At 44.5% G+C, this 23,892-nt stretch overlaps 1 protein-coding gene across 2 annotated transcripts in view; it reads right to left on the bottom strand.

Annotated features, from left to right (window-relative positions):
- Window positions 1-4,887: 4,887 nt before the first annotated feature.
- Window positions 4,888-23,892, bottom strand: part of ZNF229 (zinc finger protein 229) — a 33,960-nt gene continuing 14,955 nt past the window's right edge. The window contains exons 1-3 of one of the 2 annotated variants that reach the window (XM_077747482.1): window positions 21,620-21,648; window positions 10,199-10,325; window positions 4,888-8,640 (exon numbers count right to left, since the gene is read on the bottom strand). In XM_077747482.1, coding sequence (XP_077603608.1) covers window positions 6,392-8,640; window positions 10,199-10,325; window positions 21,620-21,622 — 2,379 coding nt within the window. In that variant the 5' untranslated portion in view covers window positions 21,623-21,648 and the 3' untranslated portion in view covers window positions 4,888-6,391. Of the gene's footprint in view, window positions 8,641-10,198; window positions 10,326-21,619; window positions 21,649-23,892 lie in introns of those variants that run through there. The other variant, XM_077747483.1, reaches the window with a different exon arrangement.

The following is a 23,892-nucleotide window of genomic DNA, read 5'->3' as shown; positions in this document are numbered from 1 at the left end:
AGATAGAAGAAAAGTATCCCATTCACAAGAGACAAAAGACATAAAATACTTATGAATCAATTTCATTTAAGAACGGAAGAAAGCCTCAGAATTTTATTGAAACACCTGAAGCTCTGACCACACCTCTGAGCTCACAGTGGCTCACGGGGCCCACGCGTATAGTCTGAGGGGGAATTCACAATATCTGGCTCCCACATACTATATGCAACTAAGAGTAAAATTCAACCTTTCTATGCTTCCTCAGAGCACTTCCTAGCTAGTTAATTGTAATACTGTTTCAAAAACATTTTATTACACATTCAAATACATGGAGAGGTAGACAGAATAGAATGAACTCCCAGGTACCAATCATGCAGCTTAAGCGGTTACAAACACATGGTCACTCTTATTTCAATGATGCCTCTACCTATTCCCAATGTACTCACATGTTAGTTTGAAGAGTATCCCTGATACCATATTCATCATATTGTCTTATCCAGAAGTTCTTCATTATGTAGTCCTAAAAGATATGAAATAGTTTTAAAAGTGCTGATATTACCCCTAATATAGTTTACATCGATTCTCTAATTTCATCAAATGGAGAGTCAGTTGTTCAAATTTCTATTCTGTTGACTGCAACTGAACAGTTTGCCACTTGTTACTTGTGGCTAATCAGCCTCAAAGTTTGCACTCCCTGCCTCACAGCATGCAGGGTGAGGATGGGGTTAATAATTTGGGGTGGTTATTTTCAAACTGTATTCAGAGACTACTCCAAATGTCTAACCAGACGGAGGAGAAAAGCCAAGATGTAAGCAGAGTTAGGGGTTCCCGGAAAAAGAAAGATGAGACATAGATTGGTTTTTGTTTTTTGTTTTTGTTTTTGTTTTTGATAGAGCTTCTTGACATAAGAAAAGTCATTTTAGGTCCCGTCTCTCTTGTGATCTAAGCCTAACTGGCACTTGGCACTTTTCTTGCAGAACTTCCTGGGATATGTTGAAATTGCAGAATAGACCTCTGTAGTTCATGGCTTTAAGGGAACAAAAGAAGGTAAGAATAAACAGCCACTATCAAGTCACGAGATAGTCTAATTATATTAGGGACGAGAAATCAATGGTAAAACTCCTAGGGCGGATTCAAAAGTGAAGAGTGACCTGAAGCACATTCTTGAGTGACCTTTGCAGGATCTAAACCCCTCTGAGCACCTGAAGCCAGAGAATTGATGATGCTGACCCTTGCCAGCCCTCCTGACTTAAAACAACTAAGACCTGGACTCGCTCATTTTAAGACGACTTTTGCCCCAACTCCAGGCTGAATTCTCCCCTGCACAAGCTCCTTCATGAATATGTATGCACTCTTACTTTAAAACTTCCCGAGTTTTATTGTCCCAGGAAGCACTGCTTTGGGAAATATCTCCGGTGTTCCCCTTTAATCGTGCAAGTAAAACCCTTCCTTTTTTTTTTTTTTTTTGGCTTTGTTGTGTCTTTTGGCTCAACACCTACCAAGACGGGAACCCAGTTTTGGGTAACAAGATGCCCGCTGGAGACAGAGCTATCAGATGCCAAACACAGCGTTCAGAATCCAAGATTCCAGAAAGTTTGGGGTACTGATCTCGAATCGTCTCCCTGCCAAGCCCAGGAATGAACAGCCCAAACCGTCCCCCATACTCGGAGATGAACTGCTGAGCCCGCCCCTCTCCGCATTCAGGGACGCCTGGCCCAAACCATTATTCCCCAAACACGGGCCAACGCCCTCCACACACACCCCCCACCTGGATCTGGAGATGCACATTCCAAGACTGACACCAATCCTGACGCGGGGATGCACAGCCCCTAGCCCAAAACCTGCAGAGGCGCTACCCGAGGCGGTGCCCCCAAACACAGCTCTGATCAAGCTCTCCCTCCCCTTCCCAAGGAATGCCCGGCGAACACGTCAATACTCCGCCCCGCCAAGAGGGCTCTTTCATTGGCCACCACAGCGCCCCCCCCCCCCGGAGCCCATAGCACATGCGCAGGGAAGCCTGCGGACTACAATCCCCAGAAGCCCCTGCGCCGCAGCAGCTGGGAGGCTGTTTGCCGGGAATCCGTGCCCCGCTGGGGCCACGCGCATGCTAGTCATGTACCTAAAACGATCATAACAACAATCGCAATAGCGGTAAAATAATAGTAGTGAAATGTTAGCAATAGTTAAGTCACTCTCCACGCATGATCATGAAAGAGAGGCAAGATTCTCTTAACTACCTGGAAATGAGCACTTGCTCCCCTTTTAGTGAAAATCCTTACAGGTTTTTATTCTGCAGACATACCCTTTAATTTTAGAAACACGCGGTTTTCCAATTTAAGATGTATTTAAATACCTGTTCACGGCTCGTTTCCATCGAAGGGGAGTCTGCAAGATCTTCCACACTGGAGAGCAGACATAGTCCTGTAATAGGTTTCTCCTTCTCTGGAGAAGAACGAATTAACCACCAGTGCCTTCTGTTTTGAGTCAGGGGATAGCACCGAGTCTGGGTGGGTGGAGGTCTTAGAAGAGGCCTATTTCCACAAATCACGAAGACAACGAAAAGTTTTTGGATTCCCTTTGAGAAGTCTCCCCTCTTGGAACTTACATTTTGCATTTTAAGATTCCCGTTACAGAAAGTATCTTACTTTATGTGCCATCATGGGGGTAAGAGATTGGAGTCATCCTTAATTTTGGTAGATACTAAAACAGTCTTTTTACTGGATGGGGGCCGATGTTTCTTTAACATGCCTCAGTAGTATCTGCCATAAATATGTCAATCCTCCACATTTGAGTTAATTTATTCCCTTTCAGCCTCTCCTTTTTGACCTCTCTTCTACTACTTTCTCTTTGCCCTCTCTGGCCCAACCACAGTGTTCTTAATGGTTGTTTCCCCAATGCTTAGACCCAGGGTGCCTGACACATAGTACCTCTTGATCACCCCAATTTCAGTCAGAAGGAACACTTCAAGGGGTTGAAAATGATATGCACACACTCCTGATGGTCAAATGGCAGGATACCGTGTTACACCGTGACTCTGGGGGCCAAGGCAACAACAGGCTTAGGTGTTTTCAGTGCTCTGATCAACACATCTGGATGCAGGAGGTCTCCCAAATGTGAGTAACTCCAATATAATTTCTGACCTGCTATCATACCACCTCATCCTAGAGGGTGCTGGCAGATTATCTCAAGTTGGCATGCTTCCTTCTCCAACTGGTGTTGGAATAATACTAGGCTGCATTTTATATCTGAGATATTTATATGTAGGCTAAAGCCTGTTCTGAGGAAGTTACACTTTGTCTGGACCCAGAAAAGCTGCTTGGACATAGGTATTTTAAATCTCTGACTCTACCTTATAAAATGACCGCATGTCAATCTGTTGATAGGATACCACCTTACTGTCACCATACGCTTTATATTCTATGCCCGTCTCATCTCCCCAATCAACACACTTTGGTTAGAACCAACTTGTTCAACATCATTCTTGGTATATTACCAATCATTCCATTCTGACTCCACGCTGCAGATCATGCTTTTACAACTCCCCAAATGTCCTGAAACTTGTATTAGCTTTTCTGCCATATAACATTCAAAGAATGTCAAGAGAGAGTGACACCTTACTTCACTTGCTACTGCTGATTTTGCATGGAAATCACTGCACTTTTACATGAATGCAAAGCAATCCATGGTGGTTGCAGCACTGCCCTTGACTCTCTTGTAGCCCTTGCTGCCACTAAAACACCAGCAGTTGATTGGCACCTGGGTAAGCTTTAGGCAACCCAGTGGGAACTCAAGGACAGCCTCTAGCAGCCAGAACAATCAGGACACATCTACAAAAGTTGACTGTTGGCAAGACCATTCCAACCGTGTTATTCTCCCATGCTGTTGGTAGTTATGGTACTTTCCAGACACATCCACAAATTCTCTAGTCCTTCTTGCAAGAGGTGAGGCCTATTGCCTCTCCCCATAGGGACTCCTAAGGAATAGAATAAAGCAGAAGTGATGGCGATTTCAGGGTCAAAAAAGGCACTGTGGCTTCTTGCTTGTGCTCTCCTCTCTGATCACTTGCTTGGAGGGAAGTCAGTTGCCCTGTCATGAAGGCTCTCAGGCAGTCCTGTAGAGAAACCCATGTGGTGAGAGGATCTTAGACCTTTTTCAACGGCCACTGAGGAACTGAAGCCTCCTGTTCCAAGGTTCTATGATGACCAAAGCCATCTTGGAAGCAGATCCTTTAAGCCCTGGTCAAGCATTCAGATGACTGTAGCTGCAGGCAGCATCTGACAGCCACTTCCAGAACACTGGGGAGATGCTGCCCAATTTTAAGAATCTGAGGTCCTCCTTTGGAAATCCAGTAAGTGAGCTGAACCTTTCGACCACAAACCTTGAAGTCTCAGGTGCAAGAATGGCCTCTATGTTGGTTCTTTGGCTCTAAAACCCACCCCATGATTGGAATCACCCTCCAAAAAATACTGGAGATTTTTTTCAAGCCCCCTTCTGAAAGCTAACCATTCTAGCTATCGACACTTTGCTTGACTCCCAGACATGTGCTTTAACTATTTATTTGGATAGAAAGTGCCCCCAGCCCCCCTCCCTGACACATCTACAACTGAGATTGTCTAGCAGCCCAGGCAGCAGAGAGGAACTCAGCCCAGACTGTGCCCCACGTCTCGAGTCTCCCCGAAGAAGAAGTCAGACTACAGGGAATGCCCTCTGCAAAGCCTGGCTTGGGGGCTCACTGGTCCCAAGGGGCCAGAATGCAGAGTGGAGCACCACAGCTCCAACCAGTTATCCAGACCACCTCGTTTCTGCCCAAGCCAAAAAAAAATTATGCAGCCTCTGAAAGTATCTAAATCACAAATTTCTCAGTTCATGTGTATGCTTTATATTTGGTACTACATGCTAAGTAAACAGCAGAAAAAGCAAAATAAAAAAATAAAGGAAAGAGGTTATAACAGGGATCTTTGACCATAAGGCACTGTTCTACCAGACTTAATTTTTTTTACAAAAATAGCTTTACTATTGTTATAAAACTGATATAAACTCTTTGTTAAAAAGTAAAATGCATAAAAGTACATGAATGTATTGCATACCCCACATCCCACTTGTTAGAGATACGCAGTTATCATACTAACCTTTCACACGTATTTTTCTCTATATATAAACATACAGACACAAAACCGCACTAACAAAAATGGAGTCATACTAAAATTATTCCACGACTTTCCGGACTCACAAAATAGTTTGTGGGCAACCTTCAATGCCATTGTAGGCGCTGCCTATATTTAGTGGTTTTCACTCATTTACATGTGCCTTCATTTATTACACTTGGAGTACTAATTTTTTTTTTGCTATAGTAAGACTATGCTAAGAAACAGCCATAGGCATAATCTTTTTCCACAGTGCAACTATCTCCCAACTATCAATGACTACACTTATTGCCACTTTAAAGGCTACACAAATTGAACTTGATACACTGACAAATTCTTTCCAAAAAAAAGACTGCTTATTTTCACTCCCACCAATACATTAACAAGTGCCTGTCTCCATAGATCCCCACGGATGGTGGCTTTGGTGACTCTGTGTTACCACAGCTGTTCTGACAAGTTAAAGGGGTATTTCTGATTTTTTTTAAGTGCTCTAATGTGTATCTGTAAAACAAAACAAACAAAAAACCACTAGGAAATCAAACGAATGGGGCAGAAATATATTCATGATAGCAATAAATTAACCCATAAATTCAATGCAATGCCAGTCGGATTGTGTTTTTAAAACTTGATAAAATGAAATAGTCCTGTCTAGGAGAGCGGTGTTTATCTCTAGGAGATAAAACACAGTCACCGCACCGTGATAAAAATGGGATGGAGCTACATCATCTGGAGATATACCTGCCAAGAGGGAGACTCTAACTATTCCTGGTCTTCTGAAAGTGACTTGCCCCAACCAATGTGAACATCATCTTTCCGGTTTTGTAAAAACCATCTTCTAAAAGGTACGCACAATATTGGTTTTAGTAAGGTGACGATTTTTGCCTACATTTGTCCCATGTGTAGGTATTTCCCTACCCCCCCACCCCGGAAGGAATCCATGTCCACAATTTGGTCCTCTGATATGCTGTTATATGTCATTCATAAAAAGCTCCCTGCTGGACTGACTCCAATGAGTGACGATTTTTACTGAGGCCCCGCCATACTTCAAGGACACTCCTCTGGGAGAGGGACTCCTGGAGAGCAAAGTTTGTGACTCAAGTGCTTTTCCCATCTATCAGACTTCCAGATCTTCTCTTCCTGTGCAGGCCAACTGCTGTGACCAGGTCAGCCTCCACTGGCGCCCTCCCTACACATCAAGTTCACAAAGTCTTCCTCCTGCGTGGGCGCTCAGATGAGTGTTAAGTTCTGAGTTCTACCTCGGCGTGTGCCTACTTCTGCAGTTTCTCGCTAACATGCGCTCGCTGATGATTTCGCAGCCCTGAGCTGTAACTGAAGCCCTTCCCACACTCCCCACACTTGTAGGGCTTCTCGCCAGTGTGGACCCTCTGGTGGACATGAAGGCAGGAACTTCGGCCAAAGCCCTTCCCACACTCCTCACATTTGTAGGGCTTCTCGCCTGTGTGGACCCTCTGGTGGCCTTGAAGATGTGAGCTCTGACTGTAGCCCTTCCCACACACGTCACACCTGTAGGGTTTCTCCCCGGTGTGCACCCTCTTATGACTGAGGAGACCAGAGCCATATCTGAAGCCCTTGCCACATTCGTAACACGTGTAAGGTTTCTCTCCCGTATGCAGTCTCTGGTGGGTGCGCAGATTGGAGCCGTAACTGAAGCCCTTGCCGCACTCATCACACGTGTAGGGCTTCTTCCCCGTGTGGATCCGCTGGTGTTTGTAGAGACTTGACGTGCACCGGAAACCCTTCCCGCACGCTTCGCACTTGTAGGGCTTCTCGCCGGTGTGGACCCTCTGGTGGATGAGAAGCCCCGAGCTGTAACTGAAGCCTTTGCCGCACTCGGCACACTTGTAGGGCTTCTCACCGGTGTGGGTCCTCTGATGGATGAGGAGGTCGGAGCTGTAAATAAAGCCCTTCCCACACGCCTCGCACACGAAGGGCCTCTCCCCGGTGTGGACCCTCTGGTGACTGTGAAGGTCCGAATTCCGCCGGAAGCCCTTCCCGCACTCGACGCACTTGTAGGGCTTCTCTCCAGTGTGGACCCTCTGGTGGACGTGGAGGTCCGAGCTCCGGCCGAAGCCCTTGCCGCACTCGCACTTGTAGGGCTTCTCGCCCGTGTGCAGCCGCTGGTGCCGCAGGAGCCCCGAGCTGTAGCTAAAACTCTTGCCGCACACGTCGCAGTCAAAGAGGCGCTGCCCCGTGTGCACTCGCTGGTGGGCTTGCAGGTACGAGTTGTAGCTGAAGCCCTTGTCGCACTGGTCGCACTGGTAGGGCTTCTGCCCCGCGTGCGACTTCTGGTGGCTGCTCAGGTGAGAGCTGCACGAGAAGCCCTTCCCGCACTCGGCGCAGCTGAAGGGCTTCCCGCCCGGGTGCACGTGCTGGTGCTTGTGCAGCGCGGACTTGGCGTAGAAGCCTTTGCCGCACTCGCCGCACGTGTAGGGCTTCTCGCCCGTGTGCAGCCGCTGGTGCACCTGCAGCACCGAGCTGTAGCTGAAGCCCTTCCCGCAGTCGCCGCACTTATAGGGCTTCTCTCCGGTGTGCACCCTCTGGTGCACCAGCAGGTTCGAGCTGCGACCAAAGGCCTTCCCACACTCCTCACACGCGTAGGGCTTCTTCCCGGTGTGCACGCCCTGATGGATGAGGAGGATCGACTGATAGCGGAAGCCCTTCCCGCACACGTCGCATCTGAAGGGCATCTCCCCCGCCGGGGCCCGGGGCCGGCTGGGGCTGCGCGCCTTCTGCCGGATGCCCCTGGCGCGCTCGTTACTCCTGGAGAGTTTCTCGTCCTTGGGGGTCCTCTGAGGTCTCTCGAGGTGGGCAGTCTGCCTCAGACCCTTACCAAACTCGGGGTATTTAAGGGGCTTCTCTTTCCAGGGCACCCTTGGGTGAGCAGGAAGGTGCGAGGCTTCCCGGAAGCCATTGCCACGTTCGTTTCCGTTCAAGGAATCCTCTTCCGGGTCGGGGTGACGGAGTGTTGACTTTTTAACACGGTCTTTCCCACCCTGGTCGCAATTACATGGTCTCTCTCTTTCCGGTAATCTGTGGTCATTGAGACAACGTGATGTCCAGCTGAAGCCGAAACCGTCCCACTCAGGTTTATACACTGTGCCTTGCGTGTGGAGTCTTTTACACCTTTCTCGAATATTCCACGACTCGTTCGCAAAGGCTTTCATCCAAGATTCTCTAACGGATACCGGTCTTACAGCTTTCCAGGCTGGAAACTCTTGATTTTCTGAACTGATGGGTCCTTGAAGACTGCCTGCCAAACTGTCAATTTGTGAACCCCAAGGAGATGCTCCTTCCCACCCATGGCAGGGAGAAGTGTCTTCTGAGAACTGGAACTCTTTCCCTTGAAGATTCCCTTGAAGATCCACTCTCCGGTCTTGACTCCCAGTTAATTCACCAGCCACCTGTTCTCCAATTTTCCAGCAGGAGAGCCCTCTGTAGGAAAGGCATTTTAGCTCTCTGTCTTCAATATACGCCGTATCCTTTTCATTCTTCTCTCCTGCGGGGTGAAAGACAATTCCGAGATGAGAACAGGTACAATACTGGCTCAGGGACCTCAAGCCAAGCCAGGCTGTCAGACTTGGACCAGTAATGGCCTGGAGCAAAGTTCACCTGTATGTATTGTAACTACCAGGGGACTCCTTTTATGTCTGGGGGGGGAGAAAAAAAAGAAGAGGTTCCTATTAACAAGCTTTGAAGCTAAACGTTAATATGATCCTACTAGTAACGAACTACATCTCATCATCTAGTTGCCTAAGGGAAAAAGAAATTCCGAACAGATTCCTACGGAGATGATGCACTTTTTTGCTTAATGTTGTTGCTCCTAATAATAACATCTAATGTTATTATAACGCTTCCCATGTGCTGACGATGTACACCTATTAACTCATTTAACTCTCAGAATAACACTGAGGTGGGAACCTGTATCATTTTCATTTAACGGATGAGGGACCCAACGCACAGAGAGGGTGAGTGAGTAACCCAGTGAAGTCACTCTGCCATGCCGTGTGGAAGGGGTAGGTAGGGAGTCACACACAGAAGTCCTGTTTTAGAGCCTACTGAGCGCTGTCTCCCAGAGTGAATCTAACTCTGGGCACGTGTGAGCTGAACATGGGGAAGAAACAAAGCACCAAATCCATCAAAGTGCAGTAGCTGTGTCCCGGTCTACCAGAAGCATCTCAAATAGGAATCCACAAGATACCGACACAGCACAGAGGCATAAAAATATTCAACTTATCTCTGTCACTGACTGCAAGCCATCCAAACTGTCAGGTTTGCCGTGTAGCTCCAGGTTATTTAAAAAATCTGCCCACGCTTTTTGATATTCTTTATTGGTGATTCTTATCCCAAGGCCCGGAATAACACAAATCTGTTAACAGCTGAGGGCTTGTAGGATACTGGAGATAAATGAGAAATCCATCAGAGGACTCTCAATATTCTGGAAGAGTCTGCCACTGGCTTATCTTACACTGACTAGCTGTTTCTAGCAAAGGGAGAAAAGTCCAGGGACCCCTCAGTTACTCTGAATACGTCATTCTCTGAAAAGCATGAAGAATCCGTGAGAAGGTAGGGACCGAGGAGTGGAAAATGAGGTTGCACAACAATCACCTACAATAGTACAAGTGTCCACAGGTAAGATCGAGGTCAGAAGGGGCCTCTGCATGACCAGCTCACTCCATTCCTGCCTGCTCAGGACCCAGGCTCCATGGTTCTTGCCTGGGCGTGCATCTCTTGGGAGTTTCTCCGTTACCCAAGTCTCTCTGCCTTGTTCCTTGGAGGTGCCTTATCAGGTTTGAAAGATTGTTGCCTTGAAATTCCAAGCCTTAGGCTCATCTGTGACATGCAAAAAATAATCAGAAAAAGTAGTCCTAATCTCCTGACTTTCAAGTCTTTGAAGGACATACAGAGAAAAGATTTCAGATGGGCCAAATGAAACTATAACAGTTCTATAAAAATGGGATTTAACCTGTATACAAAGACTAAAAATATCCTTTTCTCCCGGGAAACAAGAACATTCCAATCAAGATAAGTGTGGATTACCCAGACACTCCCCTTACCCAGAGAGAGCAGGTTCCGGAAGTTCTCCAGCATTACGTCTTGGTACAGCTCCCTCTGGGCGGGGTCCAGCAACCCCAGCTCCTCCTCAGTGAAGACCACAGCCACATCCTTGAAGGTCAATGGCTCCTAAAATGTGAAACACCATTAACACAAACACCTACTAGATGAAAGGCAAACTTGGCATCACTAAGAAGGGTAGACAAGCACGCAGGAAACTGCTAGGTTTGACAAGTCAAATCAAGTTTTGTTAATGTTTGATGCCAATAATGTTGATTCTAACCAACTAATCTTCCATGGGTATCCAAAAAGCAAAGCAAGAACCACTCTTTGTTCAGAGTGAGCACTTCAGAGGGTAATGCCATGGAGCTACAATGCTTCCATCACATGGTCCATCCGTTTTACAATTTTTTAAAGTTTTTTTTAACATTTTTTCAAATCTTTATTTTTGAGACGGAGAGAGAGAGAGTGTGTGTGTGAGTGGGAGAGGAACAGAGAGAGAGGGAAACACAGAATCCGAGGCAGACTCCAGGCTCTGAGGTGGAAGCACCAAACCCGATGCAGGGCTCAAACTCATGAACTGCAAGATCATGACCTGAGCTGATGTCAGACGTTTAACTGACTGAGCCACCCAGGTTCCCCTTTAACATTTATTTCTGAGAGATAGAAAGACAGAGCACAAGCTGGGGAAGGGCAGAGAGAGAGGGAGACACAGAATCAGAAGCAGGCTCCAGGCTCTGAGCTGTCAGCACAGAGCCCAACGCGGGGCTTGAACTTACAAGCTGCAAGATCATGACCTGAGCCGAAGCTGGGTGCACAATGGACAGAGTCACCCAGGCACCCCATAATTTTTTTAAGTTTATTTATCTATTTTGAGAGAGACAGACAGTGTGAGGGAGGGAGGGGCAGAGAGTGAGGGAGAGAGAGAATCCCAAGCAGGTTTGGTGATGCCAGTGCGGAGCCCAATGCGGGGCCTGAACTCACAAAACCATGAGGCCATGACCTGAGCTGAAACCAAGAGTTGGACGCTTAACCAAATGAGCCACCCTGAGGCACCCTCATTTTACAATGTGACTCTAAATTACAGAATACCAACTTTTCCTCCAAAATGATTATTTCAACACTGCCCAACGTTAAGAGTGCCCACGTCCACAACACACCTCCAGATCACCTCCTCAGTCAGAATGACTTCTTCACCAACCAGCCCCTCATGCCTCCATTAGCAGTTGGACAAATCCTGCTCTTTGCTGCCCCCGCCCCCACCGCCTACACACACACACACACACACACACACGCGCGCGCGCGCGCCTTTTACAGGCTTCCATGTCAGCGGTGAGAAGCAACCAACGTGTGTTTATGTGACCATGTCCCCAGACAAAGGAGGCCTCTGCAGAGGCAATGGAGTTTCACATCATTCTGTGTCATCCTCAGGTATGAACAGCAGCCCACGACCTTTAAGCAAACTGCTCTAGTCTACTGAGGAAAACAGCAGCAGTGTAAACACAGCGAAACACAGTGATCAACTGTACTGTGAGATTATCGTTGTTCTCAAGAGGGAGACAATTGCGTCTGAGGGACTTCAGAATCCTACTTTGCCTTCAGCCTGTACCAGGAATACCTGTGACAAGGTCTTACTAGTACAAATTGAGCTGTGATTCTATACATATTTAACTTTTTTTAAAAAATGTTTTTTAATATTTATTTTTGAGAGAGACAGACTGCAAATGAGGGAGGGGCAGAGAAAGAGGGAGACACAGAATCTGAAGCAGGCTCCAGCTCTGAGCTGTCAGCACAGGACCTGACGCAGGGCTCAAACCCACAAACCGTGAGACCATGATCTGAGCTGAAGTCAGATGCTTAACTGACTGAGCCACCCAGGCGCCCCTATACATATTTAACTTTTGTAAAAATAATTCATGGGTACATTTTACAAAGGAAGGCAAAGTAGCTATAGTAAGGTTTCTTTTTTTTTTTTAAGTTTATTTATTTATTTTGAGAGACAGAAAGAGAGGGAGAGATAGATGAGAGAGAGAGAGAGAGAGAATATCCCAAGCAGGCTCCACACCATCTTCAGCTGTCAGCACAGAGCCCAGTGAGGGGCTCGAACCCATAAAACCATGAGATCATGACCTGAGCCGAAGTCAGATGCTTAAGTGACTGAGCCACCCAGGTGCCCCCATAGGAAGGTTTAATGCATGCATGTCTGTATATTACTCATTCCATAAATATTCAGAACCTATAAAACAGTATTAGACACAGGAATTCTAGAGATTTCTAGAGATTCACAAGCCCTGCCTCCATGGGGCTTGTGCTGGCAGTCCCCATGATCCCTTCCAAGTTGAATGATTCGCAAGAAGGACTTACAGGACTCAGTATGTAATCATACTCAGCTAGGACTTAGTATGTTTAAAAATACAAAGCAAAACCATGGGGCACCTGGGTGGCTCAATGGGTTAAGCATCTGACTGCAGCTCAGGTCACGATCTCATGGTTTGTGGGTTTGAGCCCCATGTTGGGCTCTGTGCTGACAGTGCAGAGCCTGGAGCTTGCTTCAGATTCTTGTCTTCCTCTCTCTTTGCCCCTCCCCAACTTGTTCTCTCCCTCCCCCTCCCTCCCTCTCTCATTCATAAATAAATAAATAAATAAATAAATAACTTTTAAAAATCAGCCAAGGGAAAAGCCATGTGGGGTAGAGCCTGGAGGAAGCCGGGTGCAACCAGGTGAGTTGCTGTAACAAGCCTTTGCCATGCACAGAATCACATACTAGGTACCCTGGGTCCTGGCAAATCTCTGAACATGGGCATGGCCTTGGGGACCCCTGAACCTGAGACACAAGACACAATGGGAACCTGGCCATGGTTACACAGCTAGTAAGAGACAGGGTTCTAGTTCAAACTAGAACATGAACACACAGAGTCTGGTTCCAGAGCCACTATACTTTAGCAACTGTCCTCTACAGGCCAACCAGTGTGTTACCAGGGGGACCAGAAATGCATATATAAGGCAGATAATATTAACACCTGATGTTTACAGAAAAATCACTGTAAGGTGGGCTGTAGCCTAAGTATTTCTCCATGATTTATCTCCATTAACCCTCACAACATTCACAGAACATGAGAACTTTCTGGAGCATCAAGAGTGATCTTTTATCAGCAACTACTCACAAGGTAGTTACCCTTGCTATCTCCATTTCACTGATGAGAAAAAAAGATCTCAGACAGTGAATGTTATTTGCCGAAGAACATCCACCCAATAAGCGCTGAGTCAGGACTGAACTCGGACAGCCCAATGAAGGATGCTGAACCTACCCTGCTCTACCACCACCCAAATGAGAGTGGAGGGGCCAGACCAGAGGAACCCACCTCCCCATTCTGGAGAGGGAGTGCCACTGACAGAGCACATTTCAGAACAGAATCCTAGATCGATCCCAAGACTAGAGACAGAGTCACAGGGAGAAACCTGGGACCAGAGGCGGTCAGTTGGATGATTAAACAGATGTGGACCTGCCACTAACTCCCAAATCTTTATAGCCAGCCCTGCCTTCTGCACTGAGCCCTCCCTATTCCACCTACCGCCTGGATGCCTAAAAGGTATCGTGAAGCAAAAACAGCCCAATTGGAAGGAAGTCTTTCCTCCCAAATAGTTATCTTCTAATCGCCCTGATGCGGGTAAGGGCAAGTACCATCTACCTTAAAGGCATCACCTGGATTCCATGTCTTACAGCTAATTCATTAAAAAAAAAAAATTGGGGGGGGAGCCTAGGTGGCTCAGTCAGTTAAGTGGCTGAGTCTTGATTTCAGCTCAGGTCACACTATCACGGTTCGTGAGTCTGAGCCCCACGTCAGCCTCTGTTGGCGGTGCAAAGCCTGCTTGGGATTCTCTCTCTCCCCTCTCTTTCTCCCTCAAAACAAATAAAAATAAACTTTAAAAAATTCTGCCAATTATTATTCCAAAGTATACTTCAAGCTTCTCCCCATCACTACTTCTACATCTTTATTGCGACTCATCATCATCCTTCACTTGGATGACTGCACAAACCTCTCAGTTCATCCTGCCTACGTCCCTCAAGATACTTCAGAGCCATCATCTTGTGTTTAACCTGTTTCCCACCTGTCTTCCCCTTCTAGAATGCCAGCCCCATTAAAGCAGGGATGTTACCTGTTTTGCTCTCTGGTATATCACCAGGGCTTAGATATATGGGTTTGGCCCATAGTAGGTGTCCAGCAAACGTTTACTAAATGAAGACAGAAAGAATAACTTTTGAACCTCAAAAGTACATGCTCAGTATAAACAGTAAAACAACATAGGGACACACAAGTAATTCAGTAGAGTTAACTGAGCTGCAATATCGAATAGATGCCACAGTGGCAAAGATGGATGTGGCAGAGCAGCGAATCAGCAATACAGAGGACACACTTATGGAGAATAATGAAGCAGAAAAAAAGAGGGAGACTAAAGCAAAAGGGCATGATTTAAGAATAAGAGAAATCAGTGACTCATTAAAAAGGAACAACATCTGAATCATAGGGGTCCCAGAAGATGAAGAGAGAGAAAAAGGGGTAGAAGAGTTATGTGAGCAAATCACAGAAGAAAACTTTCCTGATCTAGGTAAAGACACAGACATCAAAGTCCAGGAAGCACAGAGGACTCCCACAAGATTCAACAAAAACTGACCATCCACAAGGCATATCATAGTCAAATTCACAAAATACTCAAGCAAGGAAAGAATCATGAAAGCAGCAAGGGAAAAAAAGTCCTTAACCTATAAGGGAAGACAGGTCAGGTTCACAGCAGACGTATCCACAGAAACTTGGCAGGCCAGAAAGGAGTGGCTGGATATATTCAATGTGCTGAATCAGAAAAATATGCAGCCAAGAATTCTTTATCCAGCAAGGCTGTCATTCAAAATAGAAGGAAAGATTAAAAGTTTCCCAGATAAACAAAAATTAAAGAAGTTTGTGACCACTAAACCAGCCCTGCAAGAAATTTTAAGAGGGACTCTCTGAGGGGAGAAAAGATGGGGGGGAGGGGAATAAAGACCAAAAGCAAGAAAGACTAGAAAGGACCAGAAAACACCACCAGAAACTCCACTCTGAGGGGAGAAAAGATGGGGGGGGAGGGGAATAAAGACCAAAAGCAAGAAAGACTAGAAAGGACCAGAAAACACCACCAGAAACTCCAACTCTACAAGAAACATAATGGCAATAAACACATATCTTTCAGTACTCACTCTAAACGTCAATGGACTAAATGCTCCAATTAAAAGACACAGGGTAACAGGGGTGCCTGGGTGGCTTAGTCGGTTAAACGTCCGACTTTCGCTTAGGTCATGATCTCGTGGTTCATGGGTTCGAGCCCCGCGTCGGGCTCTGTGCTGACTGCCAGCTCAGAGCCTGGAGCCTATTTCAGAGTTTGTGTCTCCCTCTCTCTCTGACCCTCCCCTGCTCACGCTGTCTCTCTCTCTCTCTCTCTCTTAGAAATAAAAAAAAGAAAAGAAAAGAAAAAAGACACAGGGTAACAGAATGGATAAAAAAACAAGATCCATCTATATGCTGTTTACAAGAGACCCACTTTAGACCTAAAGACACCTTCAGATTGAAAGTAAGGCGATGGAGAACCATCTATCATACTAATGGTCGACAAAAGAAAGCCAGAGTTGCCATACTTACATCAGACAATCTAGACTTTAAAATAAAGACTGTTACAGTAGCAGGTGCTAACATACTCAAGCTTCCTCTGACTGGCTAACTTTCAGGGCTTCCCAGGGTTTCCAGTTTATACAAAATTTTGCTGTGGTTCCTCCTATCCCTGACCTCCAAAAGTTAGGACTGCCTCAAGCTTTACTGAATGAAGTTCTCTATTGCTACTCATTCACTTCCTCAATAAGCACATCCAACCTTGCAACATCAAACAGTATCTGTATGTCAATGACTTGACATGCTCATTTGGCTGTCTACAAAAGGTCTCCAACTTCACAGACCCCAAACCAAACACCAGATTTGTCTCTAGGGGTCCTGCCCTCTTTTCAAATAAGCAGGCCACATATTTTGAAATAATCTCTGATTTTTTTTTTTCTCTTTTTCATATACCACATCCAACCAGCAGCAAAAACCTTCAAATTATAGCCAGCACCTGACCCATTCTTCTCAATATGGTCCAAACCACCATCATCTCTTGCCTAAATTACTGCAATAGACTCCTAACTGGTCTCCCTGCTTCTATTCCTGTCCCCCTACAGTCTACTTCCTAGATAGCAGCCAGGATGATCTCTTAAAAACACAAATAAATGGGGCATCTGGGTGGCTCAGTTGGTTAAGCGTCCAACTCTGGCTCAGGTCATGATTTCACGGTTCACAAGTTCAAGCCCTGCTATCATGTGCTGACAGCTCAGAACCTGGAGCCTGCTTCGGGTTCTGTGTCTCCCTCTCTACATGCCCCTCCCTCACTCATGCTCTGCCTCTCTTTCAAAAATAAAAAACAAAAGGGGTGCCTGGGTGGCTCAGTTGGTTGAGCATCTGACTCCAGCTCAGGTCATGATCTCACAGTTCGTATGTTCGAGCCCCGTGTCAGACTCGGTGCTGACAGTTAGGTCAGAGCCTGGAGCTTGTCTTCAGATTCTGTATCTCCCTCTCTCTCTGACCCTCCCCTGCTCATGCTGTCTCTCTCTCTCAAAAGAAAAAAAATCATAAAACATTTAAAAATAAATAAAAATTAAAATTGAAAAATAAATATAAATGTAAAATAAAAATAAAGTCACGTCACTCCACTGGTCAAGAACTTCACTTCACTCAAAACCTTCACCAAAGTCCTTTCAAAAGGTGAAACACCTTACACTATCTGACTTCCCAATACCCAATTTCCTACCAGTCCTTCCTCTTTCTCATTCTGCTCAGCCTCTCTGGCCTCCTCACTGGTCTTGAAATGGACCAGTCATGTCCCCATCTTCACTGCGGTTTCCTTTCCCCAGTATCCACAGGCCTCTCTCTTCCTTTGGATCCCTACTTGCCACCTTTTCAGTGAAACTGTCCCTGGTTCTCCTACTTATAATTGCAAGTCCCTCTGCCAGGCCTCCCAAAGCATCATCCCTGCTTCATTTTCCTCTGTGAATATTACCTAACCTACCATCTGTTTCTCTTACTATCTTTCTGTGCCCATGAGAATATGAACTCTGTGAGGGCTGGAATTTTAGTTGGCTCCAGGCATGACATAAGCGCTCAATATGTATTTAAATGGGAGAATGGGCGGCGGGGGGGAGCTGGGTGGCTCAGTCGGTTAAGTGTCTGACTTAAGCTCTGGTCATGATCTCGCTGTCCATGAATTCGAGCCCCACATCAGGCTCTGTGCTGACAGCTCAAAGCCTGAAGCCTGTTTCGGATTCTGTGTCTCCCTCTTTCTATCCCTCCCCTGCTTGTGCTCTGTGTCTCTCTCTCTCAAAAATAAGTAAACATTAAACAAAATTTTTTAATAAAGTAAAATAAATGGAAGTATGGGACTAATGTGACCTCAGCCTGCTGATACTTGGATCCTGGGTCTTTTGAGAGCAGCTACAGAGCAGAATGGTTTTGTTCTGCAGTTCATTCGCTTGATAAAGTACATGCAAAGGACCATGCAGGGCATGCTGGAATATGATGGTGATCAGAGCAGGAAAGAACTCTGCTCGAGCAGCTAACATTCTAGCTGGGAAGACAGTACACATTCACTGAAATGCTATTATGTCAGGTGCTTAGGTTTAAAGAAAGATATACTCCTTAACCATACGGGGCTCACACTGGACAGAGAAAGATGACCAATATAACTAGCACCAAAGGCACTGGGATAAAGGAGTAATGGAAATAAGAGATATTGCAAAGGTTGAAATAACAGGACTAGATAAATAATTACATGTGAGGATGAAAAGGAGAAATCAAATATGAGTCTGCAGTTGAAGTTTAAAGCAAACAGGTAAATTATGGCATTTTAATCCAGCTCGCAGCTGCTGGTCTTGACTCTTAGCACTGAGGTTGTCAAATGGTCTGGGTCTAAGTTCGGGCTCAGCCACTTTGTAGCTGTGTTAACACCACAAGAAAGACCAATCTCTGAATGAGTGTGTTCTTTCTGCTGTTAAGTGAAGACAGTACTTCTCACTTACAGAGTTGAAAGAATTAAGTCTTTCTCTCTCACACACAGGCATACCTATTTGAATAAAGGTCATAGTCTAGTGCATGGTACACAGAAAATCCTCGCCAACTACTGTCACTGCTGTCATTCACCCATCCTAGCATCAACCCAGGAATACAGGCACCCATTCGTTTAACAAAGACACATGCAGGGTCTCACTATGTCTTGGATGCTATAGCAAACCCTGGAGATACAGGACCAAATAAGATGGGCAAGATACTCGTTCTTACGGTGCCTACATTCTAGCGGGTCAACAAGTCTACAAATAAGGTGACCTCTGATTACAAAATGGGCAATGAAGAAAATAAGATGAACATGATAGATTCTCATTCACCACCCAGAACATAAGTCCTCTGAGACAGAACACAGGGGCCAGGGGTGGGAGAGGCAGCATTAATTAGCTTGTCATGGACAGTCTCTAAGGCCTGCATGAAATTAAATCAGCCCTGCAAAGCTCTGGGATGGGAAGAGAACAGAGGGAGACGCAAGTGCAAAGGCCCTGACTTCCGCATGGTTATAACTCCTTAGCATTCTTATCTGTAACACGGGGCTAACAATATCTAACTTACAAAGTTGCTGAGCAAATCAAATATCAATATTTATGGACAGGCTACTATATGCCAGGCCCTGTCCCAGGTACCAGGATATCGCAACAAAAGCCATCAGCATCACTGGCATATAATAAGCATTTAATAAATGCAAACCATTATAGTAACTGGAATTATTTCTTCCCTGTACCTAGCACAGCCCTGAAGTAGTGTAAGCCTAAGTGATTTACTGACTACATGAACCAATACGAGAGGCCAGGGAGAGAATACACTAAACAGAGTCACTGGGAAATGCCCCCAACCTTAGGGAAAAAACATTTCTGGGGGAAGCCAGTCATGGGTGAGGGGCCTCAATGGGCATTGTCAACACCATGGTATGACGAATAAGTAAGATCAGGAAAGCAGGCCTTTGGGAAGAGAGCTGGCATTGCCATAAAACAACAAGAAACTAAACTTCTACTCACCTGGAGCTCTGATGTCAAGAGACCAGGGGTTACTCCTTTCTCTTCTATGCAGATCTCTCTGAGAAAAGGCAGAGTCCCAAGAAGGCACGGAAGTGAAATAAAAACAAGCCAGGAGATAACATGATTCCATCACAATTCCTGGCTACACAACAGGGAAAAATCTCTGAGCACCAGTTGCATGTAATCTACTCCTATCCCTGGGAAAGGGACCTCCCTCCCTGCAAGGCTCAGAGCGCCCATGCCATTCTTACTGTGGGCCTTGTCTACAAGCCTGCATGCACTGTAGCTTCTAGGAGACAATCAGATGGCCAACAGATACAGGAAACGATGCTCAACATCACTAATCATCAGGAAAATGCAAATCAAAATGGCAACGAGAGATCACCTTACCCTTGTCACAACGGTAGAATCAAAAAGATAAGAAATAATAAGTGTTGGTGGAGACGTGAAGAAAAAGGAACCTTGGCACTCTGTTCGTGGGGATGCAGACTGGTTTGGCCACAGTGAAAACAGTATGGCAGTTCCTCAAAAAATTAAAATTAGAAATGCCATACAATCCAGCAATTCTACTACTGGGCATTTACTCAAATAAAACAAAAGAACCAATTTGAAAAGATCTATGCACCCCTGTGTTTACTACAGCATCATTTACAACAGCCAATTATGGAAGCAACCCAAGTGTCCATCAATAGATGAAAGGATAAAGAAGATGTGGTATGTATATATACAATGGAGTATTACTCAGTCATTAAAAAAAAAAAAAAAAAGGATAGTATCTTGTCATTTGCAACAACATGGGTGGACCCAGAGTATTATGCTAAGTGAAATGAATCAGTCAGAGAAAGACAAATACCATATAATTTCCCTCATATATGGAATGAAAGCAGGGAAAAATGAACAAAGAGAAAAGGAGACCAAACACAAAAAACAAACGTGGTTGCCAGAGAAGAGGTGGGTGAGATAAGAGTTCTCTTATTTTTTTAAATGTTTATTTATTTTGAGAGAGAGTGCACGAGAGAAGGGGCAGAGAAAGAGCAACAGAGAGAGATAGAGAATCCCAGGCAGGCTCCATGCTCTCAGTGCAGAGCTTGATGCAGGGCCCCAACCCACAAACCGTGAGATCATGACCTGAGCCAAAACCAAGAGTAAGACACTTGGCCCACTGGGTCACCAAAGCGCCCCAAGACTACACTTATTTTGGTGAGCACTGGGCAATGTACAAGTGTTACTGAATCATTACATTATCTACCTGAAACTAATACAGCACTATATGTTAAAAAATATTTGTAAATGCCTAAAGATATACCATGTTCATGCAATTAAAGACTTAAGGTTGCCTGTTCTCTTCAACGCAATTTCAACCAAAATCTCAACAGACTTTTTGCAAGATTTGACACCCTGATTCTAAAATATACACTGTAATAAAGAAAATCTAGAATAGCCAAAACAATCCTACCAAAAAAGGAAAAACTTGGACTCATTCTTTCTGACTTCAAGATTTATTCTAAAGCTACAGTAATCAAGAAGTAGCGGTACTGACTTAACAGTGAACAAATAGATCAATTACAGGAGTCTTTTCAACGTATGGAGTTGGAATAACCGGAGAGTCTTATGCACCCCTCCTTAAATCATACACAAAAAATAATGCAATATGGGTGAAAAGTCTACTATTAAAAAAAAGGTCTGAATTAAGAGCTGTGACTTTCATATGCTGTGTGACAGAATACAATTCAACCCATGAGGCTCGGACGCTGCAAAAAACAGCTAGCATCACTACAAAATGATTTCTTAAAACTTGTACGGCTCTTAATAATTCTCAAAGGAAAACATACAGAACACGAAAAATCAACTTCTGCTGCTCTTTATAGAAATGACTTCACATAAAAGTCTGAAATTCATACAGAAGTAGATGTGCGGCTACCGTGAAAGATTTCCAGATACCATTGATCCAAAACTGCTTGGATTGGGGTCTCCCCAATCGAGAGATGTCCCCGTCTCAAAGCCATTGGGGCTGACTTCCAACTGCTCCTTCGAAGCCTGGGGGCGCCCAGCGCTGCCGGCCCGAGCCCCGCCCCCCATCCCAACCCGGGATGCTCTGTGCATCCGCCTCCTCAGACCTCTCCTTCGCCAGGCGGAGTTGTCTTAATCTCCTAGCTCTGACGCCCCTTACACCCAGATCCTAGAGCCCAGGCCCCTTGTCCCTGAGGCGGGAACGAAGACCTCCAAAAAGCCCCACGTCCCATAAGCTACTCACCATCGCAGAAGAAATTATGGCAGTGCTGCGGTGGCCGGAAGCGGAAGTGGGCGACTCGGAAGGGCCCGGACTACACTTCCCAGAACCCTCTGCGGTGCACGTTCTTACTTTGAGAGAGCTGCTGATGACGTAAAGAAGCTCACACCTGGAGAGCCCTGCTCAAGGCCAGGTGGAAGGCGAAGTGACCCGCGGGTGTACTCTGGTTACGGGAGGAGACACGCTGCTCCGGAGCTCAGCTTTGGAGCACCAGTATACCTTTTTTCTTTCCTTAAAAAAGATATTACTCAGTACTAACATATTCACGTTGTAGAAAATCTGACAGTACTCTCAAACGAAAAACCCATAATCCCATCACCACGGAATATAAAGCATTGATGTTTTTGATTATATATATATTGATTATATTTGATTATATATATGATTTATTACATATATGTGTGTGTAATTATATATAATTTATACCTGATACATATATATAATTTACACCTGATATATATATAATTTACACAATATATATTTATTTTATTTTATTTTAGTTTTTACAAAAGCAGTGCATGTTCAATTTAAGGGAAAAAAGTAAAAAGAATGTTAAGAAAAGTAAGGGAAAAAATTAAGAAAAAGACTAAAATCCTCCATAATCCTAGCACCCAGAAACAAGTATCATTAATATCTTGGCCTATGTATTTCCAGATTTCCTCTTTGAGTAAATATATATTTAAAAATGTTTGACCCCACAAAGTTTACATCATAATATTTTAGAACTGATTTTTTTCTCTCACTCCATGCATGTCACTGAATAATAAATTCATTTAAAATAGTTGTTTAGTATTCTTTACTTTTAGATCCATTACCACATTGTCTGCTAAAGAAGTTATACTTCCAATCTCATGTGTCAAGACTAGGAATAATCATTTTTGTTAATTTTTTCCAGTTTGATAGCCCAAATATGTTGTCTCCTTATTGACTGCATTTCTATGCAGAATAAACGTCGATATGTCAGTGGTGGGTAAATTGCCTATTTATATCCTTTGCCCATTTTTATCTTTTGCTTATTTATTTATAGATCCTCTTTGTATGCAAATGGTATTGACTCTGTCCTGTATGATGATTCCCCACTTCGCCCCACCCTCCCCCCAGTTCGGACTTTTATAAAGAATTATTTAAAAACCACCCAACCTTTATTTGATCAAATTGATCAGTCCTTTCATTTTGGATTCTGTATTTTTCTATATGATTATAAAGACTTCTTTACTCTGATATCCATTAAGGGCATAACTATATTCACTTCTGTTCTAAAAATATACCTGAGATTTGTTTTAGTTAGGTATGGTAAGACACACAAATACAGAAATGATAGTCATGAAGGAAGAAGTTTATACTCACAGATTCCTAGAGACAAAAGGTATGACATGCCACACAGGGCCTCACAGAGAAGGACTGGGGCTGGTCAGGAGGCAGAAGAGAGAGCATGGTCCAGAGCCTTTACTGGGTTTTCATGGGAAGGTATGAACGAATCAGGGTAAATATGATAACTTTAGGATTGAATAGTTTATATAATTTTGGTAGGCCCTGGGCTATATGGGTGGTCCCTAGGTGTCCAGTACCTAGTCCTGGGTTTATTCAGGGCAGGGGAATATTGCCTTGGTGTGTGAGTTTGATAAAGGACATGGTTGGGAGTATGGGGTCTGGGTTGGTTTGTTTGTATATCAAAGGCAGTTCACAGGAAGTAGTTTTCTGTCTAGGAACTAGCTAGCCCTGGGAGGGGGCAGTCCCTCAAAAGCCAGATCATTAAAAAAATAAATAAAAATAAAACAGAAAATAGGAAGATATCATCGATTCAATTTTTAGTGGTTTTATTGATCTATTTTATTCTGTGAGATTTATTTCAGTATATGGTGTGAAGAGAGATCTACTTTGTTCTTCACAAAATGGTTGTTGAGTATTCTCAACAAAATTTCCTGAAAAATTCATCATTTATCTACTGATTTAAAACATCATCCTACTCATTTACTACATTATTGTATATACTTATATATATTCTGGGATACAATTGTTCCAATGACAGATTTCAATTAGATTTAAAGATTTCAATTAGAGTTATCACTGTTGTATAACATATTCATTTCTTCCTCCCTATTCTGTTTTTTTTTTTATTTCATCCTAGAAAATCTAGCACTCTTTCCCAGATGAACTATTGAGTTGTTTTGACAAATTCTCAAGTCTTTTCAAGGACTTCTGTTGCTTAGAAAAATAACCCAATTTCAGCACTGCAA

This window comes from Crocuta crocuta, unplaced genomic scaffold (assembly GCF_008692635.1).
Source record: "Crocuta crocuta isolate KB4526 unplaced genomic scaffold, BGI_CrCroc_1.0 scaffold334, whole genome shotgun sequence".
NCBI classification, from domain to species: domain Eukaryota; kingdom Metazoa; phylum Chordata; class Mammalia; order Carnivora; family Hyaenidae; genus Crocuta; species Crocuta crocuta.
This window is presented reverse-complemented; position numbering and strand designations above follow the sequence as displayed.